Here is a 25963-nt window from a genome sequence, read left to right as displayed (position 1 = left end):
GGTTCCTCTTTTGAGGGTAGAGGGTAGCAGAGTATGAAGGATGAGTCCAAATATATTCAAAAGCAGTAATAGGGAACAAGAGAATTTATTTGGCCATCTCAAAAAAGTCCAGGGCTGGGGGGCTGGGGATATGGCCTAGTGGCATGAGTGCTTGCCTCATATACATGAGGCCCTGGGTTCGATTCCCCAGCACCACATATACAGAAAATGGCCAGAAGTGGCGCTGTGGCTCAAGTGGCAGAGTGCTAGCCTTGAGCAAGAAGAAGCCAGGTACAGTGCTCAGGCCCTGAGTCCAAGCCCCAGGACTGGCCAAAAACAAACAAACAAACAAAAAAAAGCAAACAAACAAACAAAAAAGTCCAGGGCTCTGTAGGCATCATTGTTAACATTAAACTGTGTCTCCTTGAAGAGTTCAATGTCTCCTCTGGCTTCAGCAAGCACTTGGTCCAACCCTAGTATTTTAGTGTTCAGAAAACACCAATACCTTTTCAAGAGTTGAAATTCTAAGATGCTGTGTCCCTATTTTTGGTTCAAAGCTGGAGGCCTGACTTTCAATATGACCCTCAGGAAATGTCAATGAATCCATATTCAGAAATAGATATCATCCCTTATGGTTCTACATTAATTATTTTAATTACCTCAAATCATTTCCGAATGACACAGACATGGATGCTATTTCCTGGCCATTATGGGCATGTGAAGTCACACTTGCTCATCTGTCCTAAAAGTATCCAGCCCCCAATACATCCTTAGCTAAAAACACACCCACCACAGAACTCAGTAAATCTCTAATGTCTTAATTTTTTAAGTCATAACAATGTGAGTAAGTACAGATAAGCAAGGGCTCAGTGACCATAGAACTTGATCTTTTTTTTTTTTTCAGTTATGTTCCATTTTGCTACTTACTTTTGAACATGCTTTCTTTCCCCCCTGCTAGTCAAGTTTCTAGCCGGAAGTTTCTACATCCAATGCACCTTTGCATCACTCAAACACAGCCCTTTGCACAAGTAAGAGCATAAGAATGAACTATTTCCTGCAGGCTATTTTCTATATTTTAACAAATAAAGATGATCCCACAAAGTGTCTCTGGTTCTACCTACCATCTCAACCAGGAATGGTATTCCTACAAAACCAAAAGCCATATCTCAAGCAGGACATTAGACTCACACCAAAGGCTGCTGGTAACACTCCACTGTAATAGGAACATATCAAGGATGTCAGTCCTCTAATAAATAACCGAATAGACATACTACATTTAACATGACCACTTGCTTAGAGTCAGTACAAATGACAAGAGCAGAAATTATAAAGGTTTCAAGGCAATAGAAACAGTTCTGCAAATTAATAGGAGGAACTATGGACAAGGAAGAGAGGAGCAAGATGATGATGACCAGTCTTAGATAAAAGCATGTGGGAATGATAGCAAGACTGTTTATTTTGGCAAGATTTAAGAAGCAGTGTTTCTCTCCTGTGGACGCCCTCAAATAGGCATACAATGAAATAAAAGGAGGAATACTATTTAAGGTGGCAATGTTCTATGTCATATTAATGACTAGATACCATTAGTAGCTATAGGGTTTTCTAAGACTTAGCAGGAGTCAGCAATTTGGGGTTAAATTGCCTGTTTATGCTACGTAAGCATTTGGTTGATTTGGGAGAACAAAAGGATTTACAGAAGACCAAATCTCTACTCCACATGCACCTGGCACTGCTCAAGTAGAGGAGCTGTCCTAAACTTTCAGCAAATTCCAATTCCAACATAATGTGCTAACTGATGGAGAGAGTGAACCAGAGTCACACAGGCAGTCTCTGCATTTGCCAGTCATAGTTCCAGCAACAGTGATTACAAATCCATTGCACACTGCTGTAAACTGCAAAGATGGGGGCATCTACTAACTGAAAAGGGATCAGAACAGCTATTCTACTATTATAAGCCAGCTAGCTACTATTACGCTGCTGTGGACTGGCCAGAGTAAACTGCATTCTTTCCTTAACAGGCACAAGGTGATGAGGAGGGCTGCAATGCTTCTACTCAAAAAGCTAAACTATTGGGTTTCTCTGAAGAGAGAAAAATTAGGAGATTCATAGGAGAATGGCTATTAAAAGCTCCATTAAGACCCTCTCTAAACTCTCTTCATTTAAGTGGAGAGGGAAATTAGCCCCTATAGGCATTTATATTTAGAAGGGGCTGGGAAAGAGGAACTCCTCACATTTGAACACTGAAGGTCTCTAGCATAACCATCCATAAATCATTTCAGGGCAAGGCTGTCACCTTGCATCTTCTGCAATGCCTCTGAAATAGTTGGGACCCCAAGATCTCATTCTCCTTGGGATAGGGAGTAGGGGTGGGAAGTCCATGAAGAACAAAGAATCAGAGTCATCCTTTCCCCCTACTAAGGACAGATGTAGTAAATACATTGAGATCTTCACTCAGCTTAAATACCCAAATGTAAACAGGTAAAGGGAATGATAATATTTGAGGGCCCCCAGATCTATACAAAGATGTGCCTATTACAAGAACATGGAACTGAATCTATTGAAGAAGGGCAAAGTGTGTGACTTCATATGCTTCCATTTTTAAAACTGCATATATTTATTTAGGGGTTGCATCTTTATAAAGAAAAAGCTGTATAACAGGGACAGGGGAAGTTCTAATTTTTTTTAATCTTCCTTTTTTTTTCATTTACCAAGATACTATTTCAAATTTTAAAAAAGGTTTACAGTAACTGAAAAATACACAAAACACACATACACACACACACACACACACACACACACGAAAAAGCCAGCTATTTTATCCTTTCAGCGTGGTAACCAAGGCTCCTTTGTGTCTACAAAATTCTCAGGGTGGTGCTATTGCCAAGAAATTCTTATTCATGACAAGGTTTTCTGAAAATTGGGGATAGTGGCAAACCTGCGATGGGCAGATCCCGCAGTTTGCTTTGTATTTCTGGCTGAGGCAGCACCTGGCCACTCAGGCCTCAGAAGCAATGCAAAGGCAAGACCGTATAGAAGGAAAAGCAATGTGGCTCACTGAGCAAATCCCATCCCTAGTAGCACGAGGCAGTTCTTGGAAGGCAACTGCTTCTGCAGGTTTTCCCCTAGAGATGTTTCACACACCAAAAGCCCTTATATATAAAACGTCTCAGGATGCCTGCAACCAAGATGAAATAGCAATGTTATGGGGACACTTTAGTCCTTACAGTAGCCAAGTATGCCATTAGTTTAAAACAATGGGGGAATGGAGGAGGAGGGAGGAAGGTTGTATGATTTATTTATTTGTTTCCAGTAGCAGTGGAAAATTTTCTCCAAGCCAAAGAGAGGCCTGAAACTGACCCTATTTGCCAATTATGAATCAGCATTAACTCTAAGCATAATTCCATAAGATTATTCGAGTAAACATGCTATGCTCCTCTATGACATGAACCAAAGTTAAGTCCCAAAGAGACTCAGAGCATCGTGACTCAACCCGAGCTCATGAAATAGCAGGTTAGGAATAATAAATATATAAAGATTCTAAGAGTCTTTGTATAGTCCGGAAGGAAATAGCTAAGAGGATTGTATCAAATCTGGGTTTTTGTTTTTTGTTTTTTGTTTGTTTGTCAAGTCAGCAATGGGAGCAAAGACTCATAACTTCTCTTAATAATAAAAGTCATGAAAAGGTTTCCCTTTAGCTAGCTAGCATCAAATGGTACAATATAATCTATTCCAGCTTGGGTCCTACTTCTGACATTTTCCTCTTTTTTTTTTTTTTTTCATCAGACAGCTTTTGGAAAATTTCCTGCAAGTTTCCAAAGAGCTTAAAGCTGGTAGCCTTAAGAGTTGTGTCAGCTGAATTCCATAAAATAATAGACCACATGAGCACAGTGTAATTTACAGTTATATGACAGGCAGAGATGATATTACTTGGGCCAAGTGCTTAAGTATGCAGTCAGAGTCCAAGGATGAAGAGCTGTTAATGTGGGATGTCCATTTGGGTTTTAAAATTACACCAGCAATGATTTCCGGACTTGGAGCTGTATGTAGCTAAGGCATCACTGACTGAAAATCCAATGTCAAAATGATGATTTCCACGACAGGAGGTGGCCCTGTCATAACCAATGACTTTGTCACAAGCTCACTGACACAGGAAATTATCTCATATACTAAGTTTGAGATAAAATCCACAAACAATTCATCCTCAAATTTTCGAATACACAGATGTTTAGGGTGAATCATCTAAGCCACTCTTCTCTAGACACCAAATGAGATTATTGGGATCTCAGTTTTTCAGTCATTTCCCGGAGGCCAGGTATATTGTTCACTTTAAGAAGAACATTTAATAATTACTCCTTGTTTGACCTCTAAAATCTGATTATCCCACAGCATCAGGAGACTTTCTCCAGCCTAGGGTTTCTTGTAGCAACCCTCTTGAGCTGTTTTGAGTAAAGGAGTCTCAAAATTTCACCATCTGATGGTTGATGTGGAACCAACAGTTGCATATAACCACTACCACTCAGAAGAGGCATGGGGGTGGGGGTGGGGGAGAGGAAGGAAGAGATGAAGGCCAAAGGTTTTGAAACCGTGTGAACTTGGGAGTTTGGGCTGCCTTTATATAAAGCAGTTGGAAGGACAGATTCCGGAGCAGAATCAGAGTAGAATCTTATTTACAAGGGCTTGCTCACAAGTTATGCTTCAGTCTGAACTATGAGTATGCCTCTAAAATAATTTGAAGGATCTTAAGGTGAGAGTGGTTAGCAGTTGAAGGTGAAGGCAAGAAAAAGAATGGAGCTCAGAAAGAAGAAAATACCTTTGCCTGCAAATAGAAACTAAGCTTGAGATTCCTTGTAGGAGGGGGGGGGGAGTGTGAAGTAAAAGCAAAGCTGGCTTGTGAGGAAACAATAGATCTAACACATCCACTAATTGTAAAGCCAATGATGTCTCTGCAGATGTAGTTTCTCCCCGATGGTCTAGCTAGATCTAGAAAAGCAGGTTTCCTCTGGAGAAGCTGTTCTCTAAAGCAGGCTTTACTACTCTGAAAACTTGAACCAAAACAAAGTTGTGTGATTCATCAGGAGGGAACGTTATAATAAATAAAGCCAACTTTCTTCCCTCCAACACTGCTTAACAGTCACAAACAAGAGCTGCCTGGGGCAGGCTGTACATCAACAGATTCCCTTCCCTAACCTGTCTAGACAGTTGTTAATATGCAATGATTGGACACCAGTGCACTGATGGTGTGAAATGAAGGTTATTTAGAAAATGAAATTCTGACAACATTTTGGTTTAATTAGCATGCAAAATAAAAGGAGTCAAAAAGATCCAGGGAGACCCTTCATGAGATATAGTCTTGTGAAGGATGAGGGAAAAGACGCATTGAAGAAATGTTCTATGCTAAAAAAATATGTGAACTGTGCATGTGGTTTAGAAACCTAAGAGTCAAGAGTATTTGCCAGCATCTTGGGACAGGAATGCACGCGTAGACAAACACACACCAGAGGGAAACTCGCAGCTTCTAGTCAAAAGAGAACATCAACTAGTAACAATGGTATAGTCAGTAGACTGGCTTTGTCACAGGCTCCTTCTACCAAAAAACAAAAACAAAAACACTCTAAAACCCCTCTTCTTACAGCAGCAACTGTTTATATTCCAGCTTCAAACTGACAAATCCTGCTTTGGATCCTGGCAGAGAAAATTCAGTCTTTCATTATCCTTAACAAGCTGCTGACACTGAGCAGAGAAGTTACAGGATCAGCCACACACAGCCTTGCACAGCTCTCCCCCAGGGCAAAGCAGGTTTCTCCAGGACTGACAGTGCAAGTTCACCTTTCTGATGCACAAATCCCAACTGTCTTCCTAGACTTTCCGTTGGGAACATCTTAAGAGTTTTTAAATACGGAGTCCTTCCTCCGCCCCCTCCCAAACCCCATCTTTCCTGCAGAATGTCCCCCTCAGCAGCTCTTAAACCATGCTGGAAATAAACACTGTTCTCCACAGTAGACCCACTGCTTTCCACTGACCAACACTTTCTTTATTCCAGTTCACAAAGCCCAGTGAACTTGTCCCCAAGCCTGGCTTCCTCCTAGCTAGGACGCCTAGCCAACTTGGCACCAGTGCCCTTCAGCATCCTTAGGAGTTTCTTAACTAGTCCTGCAAGACAAAGTCAGAAGCATAGAAACACATACCACCTTTTGTTCAAAGGTTGGGCTCACAGAAAGAGATGACAGAGAGACAGAGAGAGACAGAGAGAGAGAGAGAGAGAGAGAGAGAGAGAGAGAGAGAGAGAGAGAGAGAGAGAGAGAGAGAGAATAAAAGAAAACAAGGACACAGTAGTGGTTATTTTCTTTCTGGAGGCATTACCCTGGGGAAACCTAGGATGCTTTGTCAGCCTGAGATAGATCAGTCCTTGTAGATATCCTCAGAGCATCTTTTGTCACTGGGCTTCTCTCCCTTCTGCCCACCTTGTAATCTCAAAAATCAAGTTCCCATTCTTTATTGACACTCGCTAATTACTGGGGGAACGCACTCCACTTTCCCCTTCCTTTCCCCCCTCTGACAGTTCTCAGTAACCAGTTGAAATAGACGAACCCTGATTTAGGTACCCAGTAGGTAGAACTCGTGCATGTAGGAACGTGGGATCCTGTGAACTATCGCTCTCAAAGCCCCAAACCACCTCCCCACCCGGCTCCTCCGAACCCCAGAAGTTCCCGGGGTCTCTGATGGGGGACAGTGTGTGCGCAAGGATGTGTGTTGGTGACTGAAACGCAGGCAGCTCGGACGGGCTGCTCAGCTCGGCGCACTAAGGGGTTTAGGGGTGGGTGGAAAGGTAAGCGCATAGGACTGTTTCCAAAAACATTTTAAACAACGTACAGCCAGAAAGGAAAAAAAAAATAATGAATAATCAAACAAAAAAAAATCAACCCAAAGCCCACACCAACGCAGCCCCTGCGTCTCCGCAGCCACCACACGATTTACACAAGTAATTTAAATCATTCACCTGCTGCCAGGTCTCCTCCAGGGATGGCAAAGCTGAGAAGTAGCCGGTGTCGTGGACAAGTTGTAGCTCCTGGAATATACTATAACTAGCCAACACGTCCATGCTGCTGCAGCCGGGCAAAACGGGAGGACAAACCCTCCCCCGAGCACAGTTGGGTCTGTTTGTTTGTCAGTCTGTCTGGCTCACCCCCCAAGAAGGCAGACATCCAGTGGCCCTTTTGTTTTGTTTTGTTTCAGTCAACTAAAAAGGAAGAAAAAAAAATCAATGCAGGAGAGAGGGAGAAAGACGAGAGAGGAGAGAGCGAGTGGGGAGGATGGAGAGAGACGTCCAGCGTGTACAGTGCAGATGACTGCCAGGAAAAGGGGACTTCACGGGAGTAACAATTCCCTTCCAGGGTAATCACTCCAGCTCGTGGACCAGGAAGGGGGATGCAAACTCACTGACACGAAGCTGCCATCTATTTCTGCAGCGCTGTTCGCTCCTAATGCAATCTTTGCTCTTTATTTTGGGAGGTTGCATTTTTTTTCCCTCTCCCTCTCGCGATCGCTTCTCTCCCCCACACCCCTTCCCTTCCCTCCCCACCCCCCACCCCATCCTTGCTAGTTTGTAGTCTCCCCACCCCCCTCCCTCTTTTCTCCTCCTCCTGCTCTTCCCCCTCCCCAAACTCCCTCCCTCCGCCCGGCTCTGCGCGCAGCCGTGGGATTTCGGAGGAGGGCGTCCATTAGGCCGCGTGTGACCATGTAAGGTAAACAGGGGGCTCATGAAGTCACTGAGGACCAATGGGGAACTCGAACCGGGACCCGGGGCGGGGCTTGGCCCCGGCCGCAGGCTCCGATTGGCGCGCAGCGGATCTCCCTGCTGCCTTACAAGGCGGTGCGAGGCGAGCTATTTTTAGAGGGCTATATAAGGGGCCCGAGCCGGCGGCCGGGCGACCGGGGAGCGCCAGCGCCAGGGAGGGCCGCGGCCGCACTCCTGCCCGGCTCCCGGGAAGCCCGGGCGGCCGATCTCCGGGCCGAGCGCCGTCCTCCGGCCCTGGCTGTGGTGCCTGGTGGGAGTCCGTGTCCTTCTGAGGGGAGGGGGCCGCGCGTCGCCGTCGTGGCGGGGACGCAGCCGGTCAGGAGGTGGAAAAGTCCCGAGTGCTGGGTTAGGATGCCTCCTAGAGGAGGGATCCCGAGGATCGCGGTGCGCAGCGGCCATCCGAGGGGAAAATGGCACTGTGCGTCTTCCCGGCCTCCCCGGACACGGTGGGGCGAGGGAGGGTGTGGGGAAGGGGGCGCGGGCGGCGATGCAAAGGAGGACCCCACGTGTGACCAAATGAACACCACCACCACTTCCCCTTGCCCGGCTGCCAGGCAAGCAGGCACCCAAGGAAGAAGCGCCTCACAATGGCAGAGAACAAAGGGGAGCTGCGTGGAGACCGTGTGCGCCCGCCCCCCACACTGCGTGCGGCCCACGCCCCGCCCCCGCCGCGCGCACGCGTGCGCACTCGAGCCTCTCCTTTCATTTCCCCCCCCATGCGTGGTCCTCTGACCCCTCCCCCCCACCAAGCAGAGACCCCCCTGGGGAATTTGACTCCAGCCAGAGTTCAATACAAGCAGATCTACCCGCCCCCCCCCCATGCACTAAAGAATATTGGGGGAGTCTGCATACTTTGGGGGGGGGGGGTTCTCTGTGAGGCTTACCACGTGGCTTCCTGCGAGGGTGTGCAGAGCTGCTGCCACGGAGGGAAGAAGGACTCGCTTGCTTTCAGGAGCCACGGAGAGATTTCTCTCGGAGATGAGGCCCTACACAATGCACACAAGTGGACCCATGGTTTGCTTGACCTTAAATGGTTAGGGTGGTTGAAGCTTCTCCAAAAAACCCTCTGAACGCCGAACTTCTACTTTTGGAATTATTGTTGGATTCAGTATTGAAAACTTCAACCCTGCCTTTCATGGAAGAAACACATGCACCTGAATGCCCCCCTCTGCCCCTCCGCCCCTTGCACCTCTCCCCCGCCTCTCTCTAACTTACATGGGACTCCTTACCGCCATGTTTGCAAGAATATTTGATAGAACAAGTCCCACTTGGAAATTCATTTTTCTCCAGGAGGTAGTAAACAAGTTACGTGGATTGAGGAAGGCGCCGGCCTATTTGCCAGTTAGTGACTAGAATTCCTTGGGGTTAATTTATAGCACTCATTGCATAATTGGTGAACTTGCTCTAAATGTACATGCATAGGGTGTGCAGGAGTGGTGCCACTTAGCCAGATGCATGACTTTAAGCAAATCGTTGGGTCAGAGTCTCTGCCTACCCATCTCTGGAAACGAATATAGTTGTGGGGATGAGTTTAAGAAAAAAAAAATGTGTCCAACTCACTTAACCTAGTATCTGTCATTACTGAGTACTCAGTGTTAGCATTGCCTCCTGACTGGGGAAGCAAACTAAATCATATAGGACTAATGGGTCCCGTGGCAATATGCCAGTCTTGAAGATGGAGGGGCGGTAGAATCCACTTGCTGATTTAAAAAATCTCACCTCGTTCTTCTTCCCATGCTACCTGGCTGCTTGTGTTGAACGCCACTTAAGATGTGTTCATGAGAGCTTGGATACAAAAGGCAGGATGTAAAGAAGACCAAAGCACATCATTTAGAACTTAAGGATTAAAGATTTGTATTTGTGTCATACTGTTTTTAAACCAACGATATTACAGCTATACCTAAACTGTAACATACCTAACTCATGAATTTGATATTTTCACAAAGAGTGTTTACACTGAGCACTTACTGTATTACCTGAGATAACTCATTTGTTTTACATGAAATGTTTCATTTAATCTTAGGACCACCCCAAGATAGGTATTTCATTATTCCCGACTTGATAGATGAAGGTCTCCAAGCTTAGAAATATTAAGTAACTTGGTCCCGGTCATAGAACTAGAAAGTGGGGAGACAGGGGTTCAAATCTAGGAGCATTTTACTTCTAAGACTGTGCCTAGACTTGGTTCTCTGCATGGTAAAGGTGAAGTCAAAATGTGTTTATAAAAAGTACTTGGATGAGGTTTTCACTATCAGATATCCAAACTGCAAAAGAACTCAACCAAAATTGTGCAATGTAAATCTTACAAAGCACATTTTATAAAGTATTATAGAATGCTTAAAAATTCATATTAAGAGATTTATGCACAAGGTGCGCCAAAAGGCATATCTAATATTGGTTATATTTAGCGAGTATTTGATAGCTTAGAGATCCTATGTTCAAATTGAAAACACATGCAAAGTATCCAAATACACTAAATAACCAACAATAAGATCACATAAAATACATGCACACATATTTTTGTCTGTGTGTGTCTAGGGCTTAAACTCGGTCTGGGTGCTATTCTGAGCTTCTTTTGTTCAAGGCTAGTGCTTAACCACTCAAACCTTAGCACCACTTTGGGCCTTTTCTGAGTATTTATTGGAGATAAGAGTATAGAGTACTTTCCTGCCTGGGCTGGCTTTGAACCTTGATCCTCAGATCTCATCCTCCTGAGTAGACAGGATTATAGGTGTGAGACACTGTCACTGAGCCTCAAAACTTATGATTTAATTACAACTATATGTTAATTATAAAAAATAATAACAAGCATTATTATTAGCTTAATTTTGCCTACAAAATGTAAAGCACTTGTCAAGAGCTCAGAAGTTCAAAGTATGTCACGTTGATTTGCTTTTATTTTGAACAGAAAAGAATTGGGAGAGATACAGATGCAAGAACATCTCTCTGATCTTCCCTTAGCACTTGCCCCTCCCTACTCTTCTGAAGTGGGTCATAAAATCTAGAATATCTCCTTCTTCTTGGGTAATTAGGTATCCTGTCCAGCCCGTACATACAGGCCAAGAAAAATCTGAAATAACTGGCCTCATTTCCGCCCAGTTTACTACCACTAGATGATATCTCCTGCATCCAGTTGTACTTCTACACAACGGTCCATTCTTCACCAAACCCAAGCATTCAATTTAGTTTTCCCTAGATCGATGCATCTGCATTGCAGAGCGTTCTCATGTCACGTAACATTTTGGATTAAATAAATTGTGCTTTTTCTCTTATAAAGCTGTGTTTTTTATTATTAGAAACATCAATCAAGAACCTCGCAATGAGTAAGGAAAATACCTTTTCTCTACATACGTCATAACACACTTTATTTATTTATTCATTTATTTTTATTTTTATTTCTTTTGGCAAGTTCCTGGGCCTTGAACTCAGGGCCTGAGCATTGTCCCTGGCTTCTTTTTGCTCAAGGATAGCACTCTGCCACTTGAGCCACAGTGCCACTTCTGGCTGTTTTCTGTATATGTAGTGCAGAGGAATCAAACCCAGGGCTTCATGTATATAAGGCGACCAGTTTAGTCACTAGGCCATATTCCCAGCCCCAACACACTTTATTTCATATTTGACTTTTATAGCATTATCAAAAAGAGAGTCATTTTCTAAAAATGTTAGAGATCTGTGTCAGTTTTTCCCAGATTCTCAGTTATTTCATATCTAAGTATTCTTTCCTGCAGTGATGATCTTGTCACCTTCCCGTTAATTTTCCCTTCATTTGCCAGTGGCTTTACTAACCTTGCTTACATTGACCTTAGGAAACCTTACTTAGGCTTTTTGCAAGATTTGCAGATTCACTTTGCCACAGAACTTCATGGGCATCATGTTGTGTTTGTCCCCCTAGGGAAGGGGAGAAGCTTGTTATTTGAAGGGATGTCTGTCTAGAAGATTAACTAATAAATAGTCCTAATATTAGTAAATACTCTCCATGCATAGAAAGGCTGGGGTGAGACCCAATAATAGGTATGGCTCATATGCATTAACTACTATAATACAATTTTTTAAAAAGTAAAACAAGTACTTACATATATTTGAGTCATTTGCTTCTTTTTGTAATCTTCCTATAATAGAGAAAAAGATTTAGGGAGCACACTTCAGTTGTATCATGTCAGGAAGGTGGAAGAGAGTGAACAAAGTCACAAGGTTTGAGCTTAAAAGAATGTGTGTGTGGTGCTTGAGAGTTGTTTCAAGATTGAGGAAAAAAAAACCTGGCAGCTTCATTAGGCCACTCATGTCAACCATAAAATATTTCTAAAGAATTAACATCTCTGTTTTCACTCTGTGCTCAATTTCTGCTTATACTTTCACTACTTTTTTATGCCTGTAAGAAAAGCATGTGCTGATTACAACCACAGGAACCTGGTCACTGTGACAATACTAAATGTTATTGTTACTTACATTTTAGTTATATGTATATTCCTTGTGCGTTTAGTCAGTATGGTTCCGACTTGCAAGTGGGTTTGATTTTGAGATATTGACATACTGAGGATTCTAGACAGGATAGGCTTAAAAATAACTGGTCTTGGTTTAATTAACCAAGAATTCAGAGGAAATAACCTGCTGGTCTTCTCCAGGAAATATCCTAATCTTGCCATTAGCTTTTCAGAATTCTATGAATTATAGTTTTAAAAACTTTATTTTTGAATGAAATTCAAAGCAAACCCTAGATGTTGAATCTTGTGTTGTAGTAGATGATATGAAATAAGGAAGGAAGACTGGCACATTGTTGGTGATGGATATGTGGTTAGGGAGTCAATTTGCTTTTTCCCCATAACTCAAATTATTATTGCTTAACAAAAATGCACTTACTGTAATGATAAGGGTAAATAATTAAAGAATTCTACAAAATTCCACTGTCAAGAATATTCTGGCCAGACCTGATGATATTGGACATTTAATGCTCTTATGGCTTGTGTTACACGACCCCTGTGAAAAATGATAATTGTAATCACTTTGTTAGTTTGAGGTACCAGCGCTTAGAAAAGTGAATGATTAAAATCATCATTGAAAGTCAATCAGACATTCAACAAATAATAAATCAAACAGTCCAATTGGACATATGTTATACAAAGCACATAGGCTGAAAATAGCATGGACACAGACAACACCAATGTTAGATACTACTGCTATGTGTTAGAAAGTAGAAAGAGCATTAGAAGCATATAGATCTGCTTCCAGCAGACCATTGTTTTCTTTTACTTTTTTTTTTTTCTGGCCCAAGACCAGGACCAAGACACTTTCATTAGCTGACACACTACAACCTGAGCCATATCTCCCATTTCAAGACCCATTGTTTCCATTTGTGACATTATTTCCAGGAGATGTCCAGTACCTCTAGTAGTGGGGACGTTGCAATAGGCACCCAGCTAAGTCTCCATAACTGAGCCTAATTGACTGATTTTCTCCCTTCAAAGGACAAAAGTGCCATGGCTATTAACGTGATTTCTGGACAAAGATTTTACGGGGAATAAAGAACAGTAAGAACCGAAAAAAAGAGCCAGGTGCCTGTGGCTCATGCCTGTAATCCTGCCTACTCAGGAAGCTGGAATCTGATGATTGCAGTTCACAGACAGCCTGGACAGGAAAATCCATGAGACTCTTATCTCCAATTAACCACCAGAAAATCAGAAGTCATGCTGTGGCTTATGTGGTAGAACAATAGCCTTGAGCCAAAGAGCTCAGGGACAGCTCCCAGGCCCAGAGTTCAAACCCCCCCACTGACAAAGAAAAATGAGAAAGAAAGAAATGAGAAAACATTTTTTTTAATTAATAGAGTAACTTTTGCCATGTAATAATAGAACTACCAAAACAGTTGGAAAAATAGTAAGAACATACTTTGCTAATATCTTAGGGATTACTACATTTTGATATATAGGTATTATGTTTCATCCTGAGTATTTTTTGTTATGACATGTTGAATGAAACACAGTGTTCCTATTAATAGATCCAATATCAATGTGACTGTTTCATCAGAATATAATCATTTTTCTTTTAAATGTGCCATTTCCAAAGGGTTTTGTAGGCAGTTAATGGGAGTCAACAGCAGAATGCATCTAAGATTTTGTAATGGAAATCAATGGGAGGATAACATTGATTTGATAGAAAGTCTGTATTCTGCAAACTTTGCTGACAGTGGCCATTTCTTTAAGTGAGCTATACCTATTCCACAAGTGCCCAATGATGAGTTTTTATGTATATGATAGATCTGGGTAATTTGGAAGATTAATAATGTCAGCAGCAGTTTTTTGCTGACTGGTCACTCATTTGAATTCCAATGAATTTTCTTTACCAGAAGGATGCTTATTTGAGTAATTTAAAAAGTCAGCTGAGTCACAATTTTTAGTACTGGTTACTGTTCATCTTAGGAAGAATCTAGACAAATACTCTACTCTTCTACTTGGGCAGTCCAAATGGGGAAGTAGTGGGCCAGTGCCAACCTAAGAATGTTCACAGTCCTCTCCTGACTCATCTCTTTCTACTGCTTTGCAATACAGAGATTGCTCTAAGTAATGGGGTCGTGTTTCATGCAGGGGGTCTCATTCTGGCTTCTCTCAAAATGAACATCCTGGATGACATACTGTTTGCTCACTTTGCTTCCATGTTGATCATTTGGGAAGCCAGGGAAATCCCATCTGATAAAGACCAAAAGGCAGTATAAGACTCTCTCGAGCGTATGGTCCCAATATGGAAAATTCTACTGAACTCTCCTTATGCTACAAATTACTATATTCTTTGCTTTTCTGTAATACTGATTCTCAATCTTTGAAGAGTGTGGTTGTGTTTATCTGCCATTTGAGAGGGCAATTGTGTTCTGATTGCCCTACAGAAAACCTAGAATATTTCATAGATGTCTTCTATCTAAAAAAAAATTCATTATTTTTCTGTCAATTGTGGTGCTTGAACTCAGAGCCTGGGTGTTGTCCCTGGGCTTTTCTGTTCAAGGCTATTTTTCTCCCACTTCGAACTCCAACTCAACTTCTGGTTTTAAGGTAGTTAATTAGAAATAACCTGCTTTGATTTGCTACAGACTGTGATCCTTAGATCTCAGTCTCCTAAATAGTATTACAGGTATGAGCCACCAGCACCTGGCTTCATTAACTATTTTTTTTACAAACTGTCTTAATAAATTTTAAATTATTATTATTCTAGTTTGGACATTGAATTGCTTGAGCCTGCTAGTGCCAAGTTCGTCTAAATGGGAGGAAATGATATCACATCAAACGATGGCAAATGTGCTTAAAAGAGAGTAAGAGCTCTAAGTCTTCTAGCAAGATCTCTATACAATGACTCAGTTACCCATAGTGACATAACTGCAGATTTAATCAACTATGTCCCCTCCAAGATTTAAAAAAAAAACCCACATATCCTGAACTTGTATAAACTTTTATTTTGTCATTATTCTTTAAATCATGCAATATACTGGTCACTGATACTAGGTATTATAAGTAAAATTGAGATAATTTGAAGTACATAGAAGTAGGTGCCTAGATTTTATATCAATAGTATGCCATGTTATATAGGGGACTTGGTTATCCAAGAATTTTTACAAGAATTTTTACAATATCCAAGAATATTTACAAGGGGTCTTAGGACCAATTCTGCAAGGATACTGAGGAATGACTTTGATTAAAGAAATACATTGTCAAGTAAGTCATTTTACTAAGTGCTAGCTTTTGAGAGAGAGTCTAATATTATAGTTCAGGATAGACTCAGATTCCTATGTAAACCCAGGCTAGTCTAAAGCTCATGCTCTCCTGTCTCTACCTCCTAGGCCACTGAGATTGCAGGTGTATACCACTACCATACCTGAGTTGTTTCAAGACAAGGAATTCTCCAGTTGTGTCAGATTTCTGTTACTGCTACAAAACAACTGAGAAAAATCAACTTTAAAGGTGAAATGGTTTATTTTGGCTTGTGATTTTCAAAGTTTCAGTCCATATTCACTTAGCCCTATCCCATTGGGCTTGTGGTGGTATAGCACAACATAGAAGAGAAAGGCTGTTTGCCTCATGGCAGCTGGAAAGTAAGGAGAAAGAATCAAACAGGATAAGCCTTGGATACCAATATTCCTTTCAAGTGCATGTCTACAATGATGTAACTTCCTTCCACTAAGTCTGATCTCCTAAAATTTCCACTATTTCCCAATAATTCCACAGACTGAGAATAAAGCCTTTAGCCATGGACTTTTGGAAGATATTTAGAACACAAACAATAATGCAAGTCTATCAGCAAACAATCATACATACCTTTATTACAACAGGTTATATAATCGCAAACATTGTCACATTTCACAAAGGAATGTAATAATATCTTTCTGGGAACTAACATAGCATCAACAAAAGGAAAACAGGAGAGGAAGAATTTGTTAACTACAAGTTTCTTTCAGATTGTCTGGAGGTAAACTATGTCATTATGTTAAATGACCTTTAAAGATCTCATAGAATAGGAAGAAATCTATTTTAGTAGCTTTAAAGTGAATATTTGGTATCATTGAGTTTCCCCTCTCTAAGTTGTCTTTATCATAGCAACCTTCTAGTCTGTGACTTCATCTTTCAAATGGAGTGATTTACATGAGATTGCCCTTGGTAAACAGATGGTATCAATTCCTTTTATTTATTTTTATATTTATTGTCTTCTGTCACAAGAGAGGAAGTATGAATAAGTACAATAAAAACACAGGAACTATAATACAGAAATAACTCTAACTTATTCATATTAAATAAAAGACATAAGTCAAGCATGAAAGGCTAATGGAAGAAATAAAAGAAGATATCCATTATCATTCTAGCTGTATCTTCTATCAAATACTGATTAAGCCATATTGCTATTTATCAATCAGATCCCTGTACCCTTGCTTTGTGAATCAATGTCCCTAGAGCATAAGATCTCACCTCTATGAATTCTATGAATTTAATCATTTTTTTAAACTGGGAAAAATGTAAGTTTTTCAGTTCTGATAGGCCCACCACCCAGATAGTCTCATTTAAAGTCATATAATTTCATTTTCTCAGTAATTATTGACAACTCACTCTGTCAGGCTTTAGGCTAGGTACTATACCTACAATGATGAAATGATTTTCCTTCTGGAAATGCCATGCTAACGGAAGAGAGATTTCAATGAAAATTAACAAGAGTAACACAGCAGAGTATACCATTCGGGAAGACTCTATCTCTGTTAAACCAACCAAAATGCAAGGAGAACAATGTATATGAACATAAGCATTCATGAGCTGACAGCTAATAATGAATTACTGGACCAAAATCTAAAGGCGAATGAGATTCAACATGGCTTCTGACAGAATGCACCCATAAGCTCCATATTCCCAGAAATAGCTAGGAGAAAGCCTTAACAATACAGTTGAATTAAACGTGCTTTCTGAACACTCTCTCTGAGAACAAATAGAAATTTTGGACAAAATATAAAAATGCACGGCAAGGATATGTAAAAGTAACAATGCAGCATGAACTCACCAAATTCAAGTCCCAAAAAGAAAGCAATCACAGAGAAGCTCAGGAATCAACATGATTGTATCCCACTGAAGTAGCGAAAGGCATACTAATGATGGAAGCTGAGCAGAAAACACAGTAAAGGATGAGCAAGTGTGAAGAGGTGTCAGCAACTCGCAAAGGCTAGGGCATTGAACACGGAGCTTTATACCTGTAATACCAGTACCAAAAAGGTGGAAATAAGATGTGTGTGTTTCCCTAAACACTGCATTACATAATGGGGCTTTGTCTCAATAAAAGGCTGAAGTTATAACTTAATGGTAGAGTGTATGCCTAGCATATGCTAGGCCCTGGGTTTCATCTCCAACACTGAAAATTAAAAGAGGGTGTGGGAATGCTGAGGGCATAACCCCAGCAGACTTCATAGCCTGTACATAGGGTAGGAGAAGAACAGAGAGAAGAAATAGGCAATCCCTTAAAAGGAAGGACTTTGAGATGCCACCATCCTTGATTGGAGGAAGGTTCCTACTCATGTCTGAGATGACAGCTACTTGGTTTCTAACTTCATCTTATGGGGCCTGGTCTATCTTCTGCAGTGTCCCCCTCAACCCAAATATCTCTCTTTACCTTTCATGTATAAACCCTTAAAGCCTGTAAAGGCCAGTATTAAATCTTTCCTAAGTCTTCTCTTCTTTGGACTAAACAACTCTGATCTTCCAAATAATCCCCTTTAAAACATGTATTTAATCTCTTTAATGTTTTGGGTTGTCTGGAGATGCTTATTTTCAATGACCTGCTGTGCAGAATACTTACTGGAATTCCAAGTGTGGTTGAACCAGCTTAAGGGCAGAATTGAATTGTACTTTCCTTATTTCCAACACTATATTTCTATTAAGGCAACCCAAATCTAATTTTTCCATAGATGCACTCATAGTTAACTTATATTAAACTTACAATCAGCTAAAAACCTGTAAGTCATTTTTCACATGTGCTGCTATAAAAACCGCTTTCATTCTTTACCTGTTGTTTTGTCCCAGAACAAGATTTTTATGAGTCCTTATTAAACTTCATCTTTTTATATTTGATTTAAGTTTCCTTTCTGTCAAAAGTCCTTTTAGACTCTTGGTTTTATAGGCTAATACATTAGTACCCTTCTCAGTTTCATGTGACCTAGGCCTGCAAAAAGAATATTAGTACTTTATAGTTAATATATGAAGTTTGCTTTGTGTCAGGCCCTGTTCTAAGTGCATTACATGTAGCATTTTGTACCCACAATGAGAGTCTACATTTCCTGTTGCTCCTACACACATTGTGCAGGTATTTTTAAAAAAAATGGAGGCACTGAGAGATTAGCCAACTCTCTTCTGCACAGCTTCTAAGTGTTAAAGCTAGCTGAGTGAAATCCAAAGTGTACATTCTTAGCTGCTTCCCTGTGCTTTGCTATATTGGATTTCTTAAACTAGTGCACATAGACAACACTAGTAGGTAAACCCTTTCCCTATAATCATAGCAATCTGTCCATAAAGATACCATGGAAAGTTTCATTAACTATGTCCCTTAGATGTACTTTATCAACAGTCCCTCTGCCTCTGGCTAGGTCATCTTTCAAGGAGGGCTCATGCAGTTTGTCTGGATTCAAACTTCAGGCATAGATGCTGAATTCTGGAGATTGTGACTCCCCTTCCTGAGCCATGCCTGCCATCTAGCTTAGTAATTCATTCTAGAATTTGTTTAAGAAATGATATATCATTTATAAATGGTAAAAATATATAATATGGACCCTGGAAGGAATTTTTGATGGGTCCCAAATAAGCTGTTATAAGAACAAAAATAGAACTGAGAAAAACAGGATATTGACCTTAAGTTTGTCTCCCAGGCACTCCTCACATTGCTCTTTAACGGTAACCACTTTTTTTCAAAATTTTATTATCAAACTGATGTACAGAGAGGTTACAGTTTCATACATTAGGCATTGGATACATTTCTTTTACTGTTTGTTACCTCATCCCTCATTTCCCCCTCCCTCCTCCCCCTTTCCCTTTCCCCCCATGAGGTGTTCAGTTCACTTACACCAATCAGTTTTGCTTTTGTAGTTGTTTGTCTTTTTTTACCCTGTGTCTCTCAATTTTGGTATTCCCTTTCAATTTCCTAGTTCTAATACCAGTATGGACGGTTTCCAATATACTCAGATAAGATTACAGAGATAGTGTAGATACAACCACAGGAAGGTGATACAAGAACATCATCAATAGTAGAAGCTACAGATACACATGGGACGTTGAAAGTAGTTACAACTGTGATATAACAATCGTTTCCATAACATGGAGTTAATTTCACTTAGCATCATCTTATGTGATCATAAGGGTATAGCTATTAATGGTAAGCATTTTAAAGCAGTGCTTACTCTGTTCTGAAATCTTCCAGACAAGTCTACCACCATTATTTTTATACAATTGTCCTCAGTTGTGCATTGCTTTGTTTGATTTTTTTCCCCCTATGTTCTTTAGAACCTAAGTTTGGTGAGGAAACCTGGGAGATACTCAGGGAAAATCTTTAGATTCCTCATATTTTTTTGTGCTGAGGTGGGTTGTTCCCTAAGCAAGTCATCAGAAATTCCATTTTGAAGACTTCCTATCCCACTTATGTTAGCTTCTTTTCAGAAGTGTAGACCTTTCTGCACCAAGTGTGTCCTCACACTCACCACACTGACTACACCTGAGAGCTTATGGGAAACAAAATGGCAGGCTCCATCCAGGTCTGCTGAGCTGAAACATGCTCAGGACCCTCCTTTTCCTTGTCTTTCCATAAATGGCTTCTTAAAGCCCAGAATTCATCCCCTCCATCCACACCCACTTGTTCCTTTGCTCCTGTTTACTCTGAGGAAAGAGAGTTGTTTTCTGTGATATCACTACCACTTTATCAAATCCTACACTGTCATACAGGGATTACAAGTGAAAAATAACGAGGGCCAAAGATTTAAAGCAACAATAAGAACTATATGGCTTGTTGTGTGAACAAAAAAAATCAAACCCATATGCTAAAAAGTCACTGTGATTGGGTTTTCTATTATGCATTCTGGATATTTTACCATTCTTTAAAAACACTGATTTTATCAAATAATACCAATCAACTCTGAGTGAAGGTTCTAGTTATTATTAGGCTATCACTGCAAATGATTTGGACTGAGGAGGGGAGGGATTGAGTGAACTGAACCCTGAAAGTACACACACCTTAGGGATTGAGTGAACTGAACCCTGAAAGTACACACACCTTAGAAATAATGTCTAAGAGAAATATTAATGTTGGGGAACATCCACCAACTGCCACCCAAGTCCCCTTGTGGGCTACTTCTTAAAAATGATGGGTGTCCTTTGGGACCCAATGTGGTCCCTAACAAGCCCAGAAAAACAAAAACCAAGATCCTTCTTGCTCTTCTTAACATCTTTACTAAGACTCATGTAGAAAAGAATGAGGTTATGACTTGTAGACATTTTAGCTAGTCTCTCCATGTACTTTGACAACAAAACATGAGATCAACTCAGTAGTTAAACTTTTCAGTCAGCCATGCACCTCTGCTCCCTTTAACATGCCAGGTCATGTAGTGATCTCCTGGAGTTCTTTGGGAAGTCAGTTGTTATAACTCCAGGTGCTGAATTTGGAAGAAAAGGTTGGACACACGGCAAGGTTCTCTTCCCCTATATCACATCCCCTCCCCACCATGAGCTAGACACACGTTCTCCCAACAGGTCAGGTAAAGGGTAGGACAGGAGAGTCACCTAGAGTATCAATTTGATGGAAGTGCTAACTCTCAGCATTGCACAAACTCAGACTCACAGGACTTGAAGCTTGGTATCTTCCCAGTGGTCTTTTGTTCCTCCCTACTTCCTACTTCTGTCACCCACTGAGAATCATCTCTCATGAGTACTAGCGCCCCTTGCATTTGTCTCAGGGCCTACCTGTTTGCTTCTTGGCCCTCACCTGGGTGTTTTCAGCAATTGTAGTTGAATGCCTATACTTTTCTTTTTTAACTAGAATTCTAATAACAATGCATTCATACAATCTGACTTCAAATACAAATGTTGCATGTTCTTTGCGTAGCACACATACACACACACACACACACACACTCAACAAGACAGAAATTCTCCTTTGTTCTCTGTTATAAAAAAAAAAAACACAAAATCAAATACTAAGTATTTCCCTTAATACCTAGGCATTCAATCTTTTACAATGATAGCGCTAAATAATTGAGTCACTGGATAATTAAGTTACATATACAATGTATAAAACTCACCAAGAAAATCTACAGCCTAGATATTCATTACCCATTTTCTATATGAGACAAGGAGAGGAGAAATGCTAGAGCACAGGCCCCATAGGAAAGATGGCTCTCTCTAAGTCTATTGAGATTCACTCCAGACCCTCCTATACTCCAACATATTCCAGGATGGCTTTCTCTTAATACTTCAGAGTTACTACTTTCTATGTTTTTCTCTGCTTTTTTGTCTTAACTTCCTCCCTCAATCACCACAAATTCTACCTCTCTATCTTCCAGTCAGATTTTTCTAATTTGTCAAAGATATTATTGTTTGCTATTGCAGTTTCTCTTTTCCACTCAGGAAAAAAAAATCATCAAGTTTGAGAGTAGATCAGTGTGTCAAGTTTTCTCAAAATATTCTTGAAAGCCATTTTCTGACAGAAATGTCTAGAGGGCAAAGCTAAATGGGGCCAGCAGGTAAGAAAGCAGGACGGTGCTGCACACTTAGGAGGCATGAGGAGGGAGAAAATGGAAAGAAAAAAATCTTATTAGGTTTTGTAGGTCAGGGAAATCCTTTCTAGCCTGGATTTCTAAACCTCCTGAATTTTAATTGAAAGTATTTCCCCAGGGTATTTACTTTAACATGACTATGCACTCTCAGAAAACCTCCCCTATCCATATTAGAAAAATATTACAAATTCCAGGAAGATGATATTACATTAGAAGGAAGAACTTGGTGATGTGCCCTTTCTTTATTGGATAATAATGGTGAATTTTCTGGCAACCACAATGCTACCAGATTTCCATTCAGCACCTCTACCAGGAAAACAGAGTTCTGAAAGGTGTGATGCATAACAAAATCACCATTCATTCCTAAAGAAATGAGCAATGTTTATTCAAAGATGTAGACCATCCACACTAGAAAATGTCCTCAAATTAGACAATAGATTGGTTTTTAACATATCTGGAGGCTATTGTTAGAAATGTATGAAAGTTAATGAACAAAACTTGAAGTAACCTTTATTTCCAATTTGACTGCCAATAAAAAATAAGGTTGTTAACTTTGCACACACACACACACACACACACACACTCAAAAAGATAGAATGCTTAGCTGGGCACTAGTGGTTCACACATAACAATCCTAGCTATCCAAGAGGCTGAAATCTGAGGATCAAAGTTTGAAGCCATTCTGGATAAGTAAATCCAAGAGATTCTTATCTCCAAATAACCAGCAAAAATCCATAAGTGGGTATGTGGATCAAGTAGTAGAACTCTAGCCATGAACAAAAAAGTTGAGCCAAAGCATAAGGCTCAGGCTTCAAAGCCCCGTACCAAGATAGAAATTCTCAATTATGCTGTGGTTTAAAAAAAAAAATACAGCCAGGCATAGGGACTCTAGCATGCAATTCCAGATACTCAGGCAACTGAGGTCTGCAAGATCATCATTCAAAGACATGTAAAAATTTTCCCCAACCTAGAAATTATTAAATTTTCTTCTTTCTGCACATAGATGTATTATTACTTTTGTTGCAACTACAGTTGTAACAAAATGGAAATGTTCTTGGAAACAATGATTATAATGATGTACTAGCCCAATATACATTTTTGTATTGAATCTATGCATCTTTATTGTGTTCCTATAAAATGTATTTTACTCATCATTTTGATGTGCAGCTATAAAAATCAGGGCATTGTAAAGCAAGATGAAGTGAGGTCAAATAGTCATGAGCACTGGTCCTGTAATCCACTCCCAATACTGGGATTAATTAGCTCCCTTAGAAAGAGAGAAAATGGAATTGGCACTATAGAAGGGGGAATTTTTTATTGTAAGAGTGATTCAACATTAGATTGTGTTTCCAAATTAGTGTTCTTGTTCTCCAAATGCTTTTAAACATTGTACAGAGGTCTGGATATATCAGATGGTTTCAAGGCTGACTAACCTGAGCCTGGCCATTTATTGAACAATCTTTTAAGGACTCTTATGATAGTCTAAGTGGTCATGCTATGACTGCTTCTTCCACTTACTCACATTTCCCTAGCTCTTTTCTTAGTCATTTCAGCCCTGCCTGGGAAACATACTTTCCTACAGTATTTCAGAGGCTGCCTGACCTCGGTTGCAGCATCCTCACTTGGCATCCTGTTCCTGTTATGTTGTTGGAGGGAAAGTTTTCCTAGGGCTCTGGGTCTCCAAGCTAGAAGCAGGACTCACTCAGCACAGAGGAAGGATCTACCACCCAGGGGAGCCACGTTCCTTCTTTCTGTTTCCACTTCTTGCTCACATTCTGTTCCACAAGTCCCATGGAGCTGTGTAGGCACAAAGTAGATGGACATGGCCATGACTCAACTGCCAGAACTTATAAGACAGCATGATTTGACCTAGCTTTAGAAAGTAGCTAGGGGTAGAAAAGGAAGCAAACCCATCTACTCATTGCATTCTATGAACCCATTCACCTCCCATCTCAGTCATGGACGATAGAAGTAACACAAATCAAACTGCTATGTAGGAAACGTGGGTCATAATTCTAGCTTTAGTGCTCTTTTGCCCTAATTTTTACAATTCAACCTGTGTCTTCCTTGGGCATGGCTGTAAGCTCAGATGCAAGTGTTCAAAACTTTGTTTTTACTGATGTGAGTGATTGGTTCTGGGTCACCTAGCAGGCGATGTAATTCTTGGGTAATTTCTCAGTTTTCCTTTGAGAACTGTCTCCTCTACCTATAGCCCATAGACTTCAGGATGGAGCTGACTCCTCAGCTTCAGGTGTTATGCATGCAAAGTCATTCTGATCCATCAGAAGTTTCTATTACTACTAATCAGTAGTTGTTTCTGCAGTGAGAAGTCAATCTGAATGAATCTCAGGACTTTCCTGGAAGACTCTTGCACTAGATCCATTAATTTGTGGTTGAGTGCTGTCAGACTGGTACCCTAAAGTTACTGAGCCATACCACACGGAGCCTAAGAATGAGGTATCCCATAGGAAACAAAGAAGCAGCACTAAGGAATGGGTCTAGCAGCCTTGATGACTATAGCATATTCTCCTCCTAGTTCTTGTGTTAGTATTCATTGCATTAGGTTCTCTTCGATGCTGTTTAGAGGGCTCCAGGATCAATCACTTTTGGAATTTATAATGTCACAGGATGTCATAGTTCATAACAATTCTGTTAGGCTCAGGGATTTTGACTGATCGGTTCATCTTTTGTTTACCCCTAGTTGTGAGAATAAAGTTTTAAGAAACAGATCCTTACTAGAAATATGAACTAATTGTGAATACATTGATTTAAATTTTTTTTGGTTTGTTTTTGCTTTTGAATATCTTTAGGTTGAATCTATGTGACTGATAGGTTTGTTTTGTTTTGTTTAGGACTACTTTAGTTAATCTATTATCCATTTATCCTGCATGACCATATATACATATATATTCTCCGAACCATTCCATAAACAGCTGTTTTCTGTTTACTTTCTAGGGAGAAAAGTGCTTGATCAGCCAAGGAAAATACTGCAGATGTTAGCAAGAGAATCTTGTGTGGCCGCTTAGCTAACCAATTGTATTTTGACCTTCTTCTCTCTATTCTAATGAGTTCAACTCCATCTCCCATCAGGTGGGATTGACTCAGAAGGAAAATAAATGAAATGCATGTCAATATAGAAATCAAGTTCTTTCTGTGCAAAGGAAGCCTTCAAGTGGGATTAACACTTGCACTGATTATCTTATGACAGTCATTGAAAAACTAATATGCCCAATTTTCTTTCTTCTCCTTCCTTCATTGCTGAATAGTCACAGGAAACACTTCATTCCTGCTTTGGAATATAGCCAACCCTGGCATGGAAAGCAACAACTACTCTTCAATAGCTACACTATAAAGCATTTCACAATAGAGACAATAGAGTATAAAGATAGTCCAGGTCAAAGAAAGCTCCTTGGCAGTGTAAATTTAGCTATGACTTAGCTAGAATACTGACTGGGTGGCCCAGCACTCATCATCTTGGGAAGGTCTCTGTTTATGAGTTGAATTCTATTTCACCTCCATTCTTTAAAGAGGTATGTAAGCGGCAAGAAGGTCATGAAAGAGGCCTTCACCCAATATGACCTGATCAAAAGAGGAGACCAGGGCATAGACACAGAGGGAAAACAAGATAAAGACGCAGGAGAAGATGGACATCTGCTACCCAAAAGAAGTGGTGAGGAAGCCAGCCTTGTTAATGCCTTAAATTTACACTTCACCCTCTTGAACTGTGAGAAATGGTTCTTGTGTCGAAGCACACAACCTGTGGTACTTCACGTGGCACCCCTAGAAAATTAATACAACCACAGATATGAGCACATATAGTTCTTCTGTCTGAATTTTTTAGCATGCTGGGTCTTCAAAGCTGGAAACCCAAGATACATTAGGCAACTCTCTCTCTGTCTACCCCTGTCAGCTAATCAGCTTTCCAT

At 40.6% G+C, this 25963-nt stretch overlaps 1 protein-coding gene across 1 annotated transcript in view; it reads right to left on the bottom strand.

Moving 5' to 3' along the window:
- The window catches only part of Klf7 (Kruppel like factor 7), an 86512-nt gene extending 78967 nt beyond the window's left edge, over positions 1-7545 (bottom strand). The window contains exons 1-2 of the mRNA XM_048344878.1: positions 7417-7545; positions 6977-7216 (exon numbers count right to left, since the gene is read on the bottom strand). Of these exons, the coding sequence (XP_048200835.1) occupies positions 6977-7078 (102 nt within the window). The 5' untranslated portion in view covers positions 7079-7216; positions 7417-7545. The remainder of the gene's footprint in view (positions 1-6976; positions 7217-7416) is intronic.
- Positions 7546-25963: the final 18418 nt, after the last annotated feature.

The sequence above is a fragment of the Perognathus longimembris genome, chromosome 4 (genome assembly GCF_023159225.1).
Source record: "Perognathus longimembris pacificus isolate PPM17 chromosome 4, ASM2315922v1, whole genome shotgun sequence".
Lineage (NCBI taxonomy): Eukaryota > Metazoa > Chordata > Mammalia > Rodentia > Heteromyidae > Perognathus > Perognathus longimembris.
This window is presented reverse-complemented; position numbering and strand designations above follow the sequence as displayed.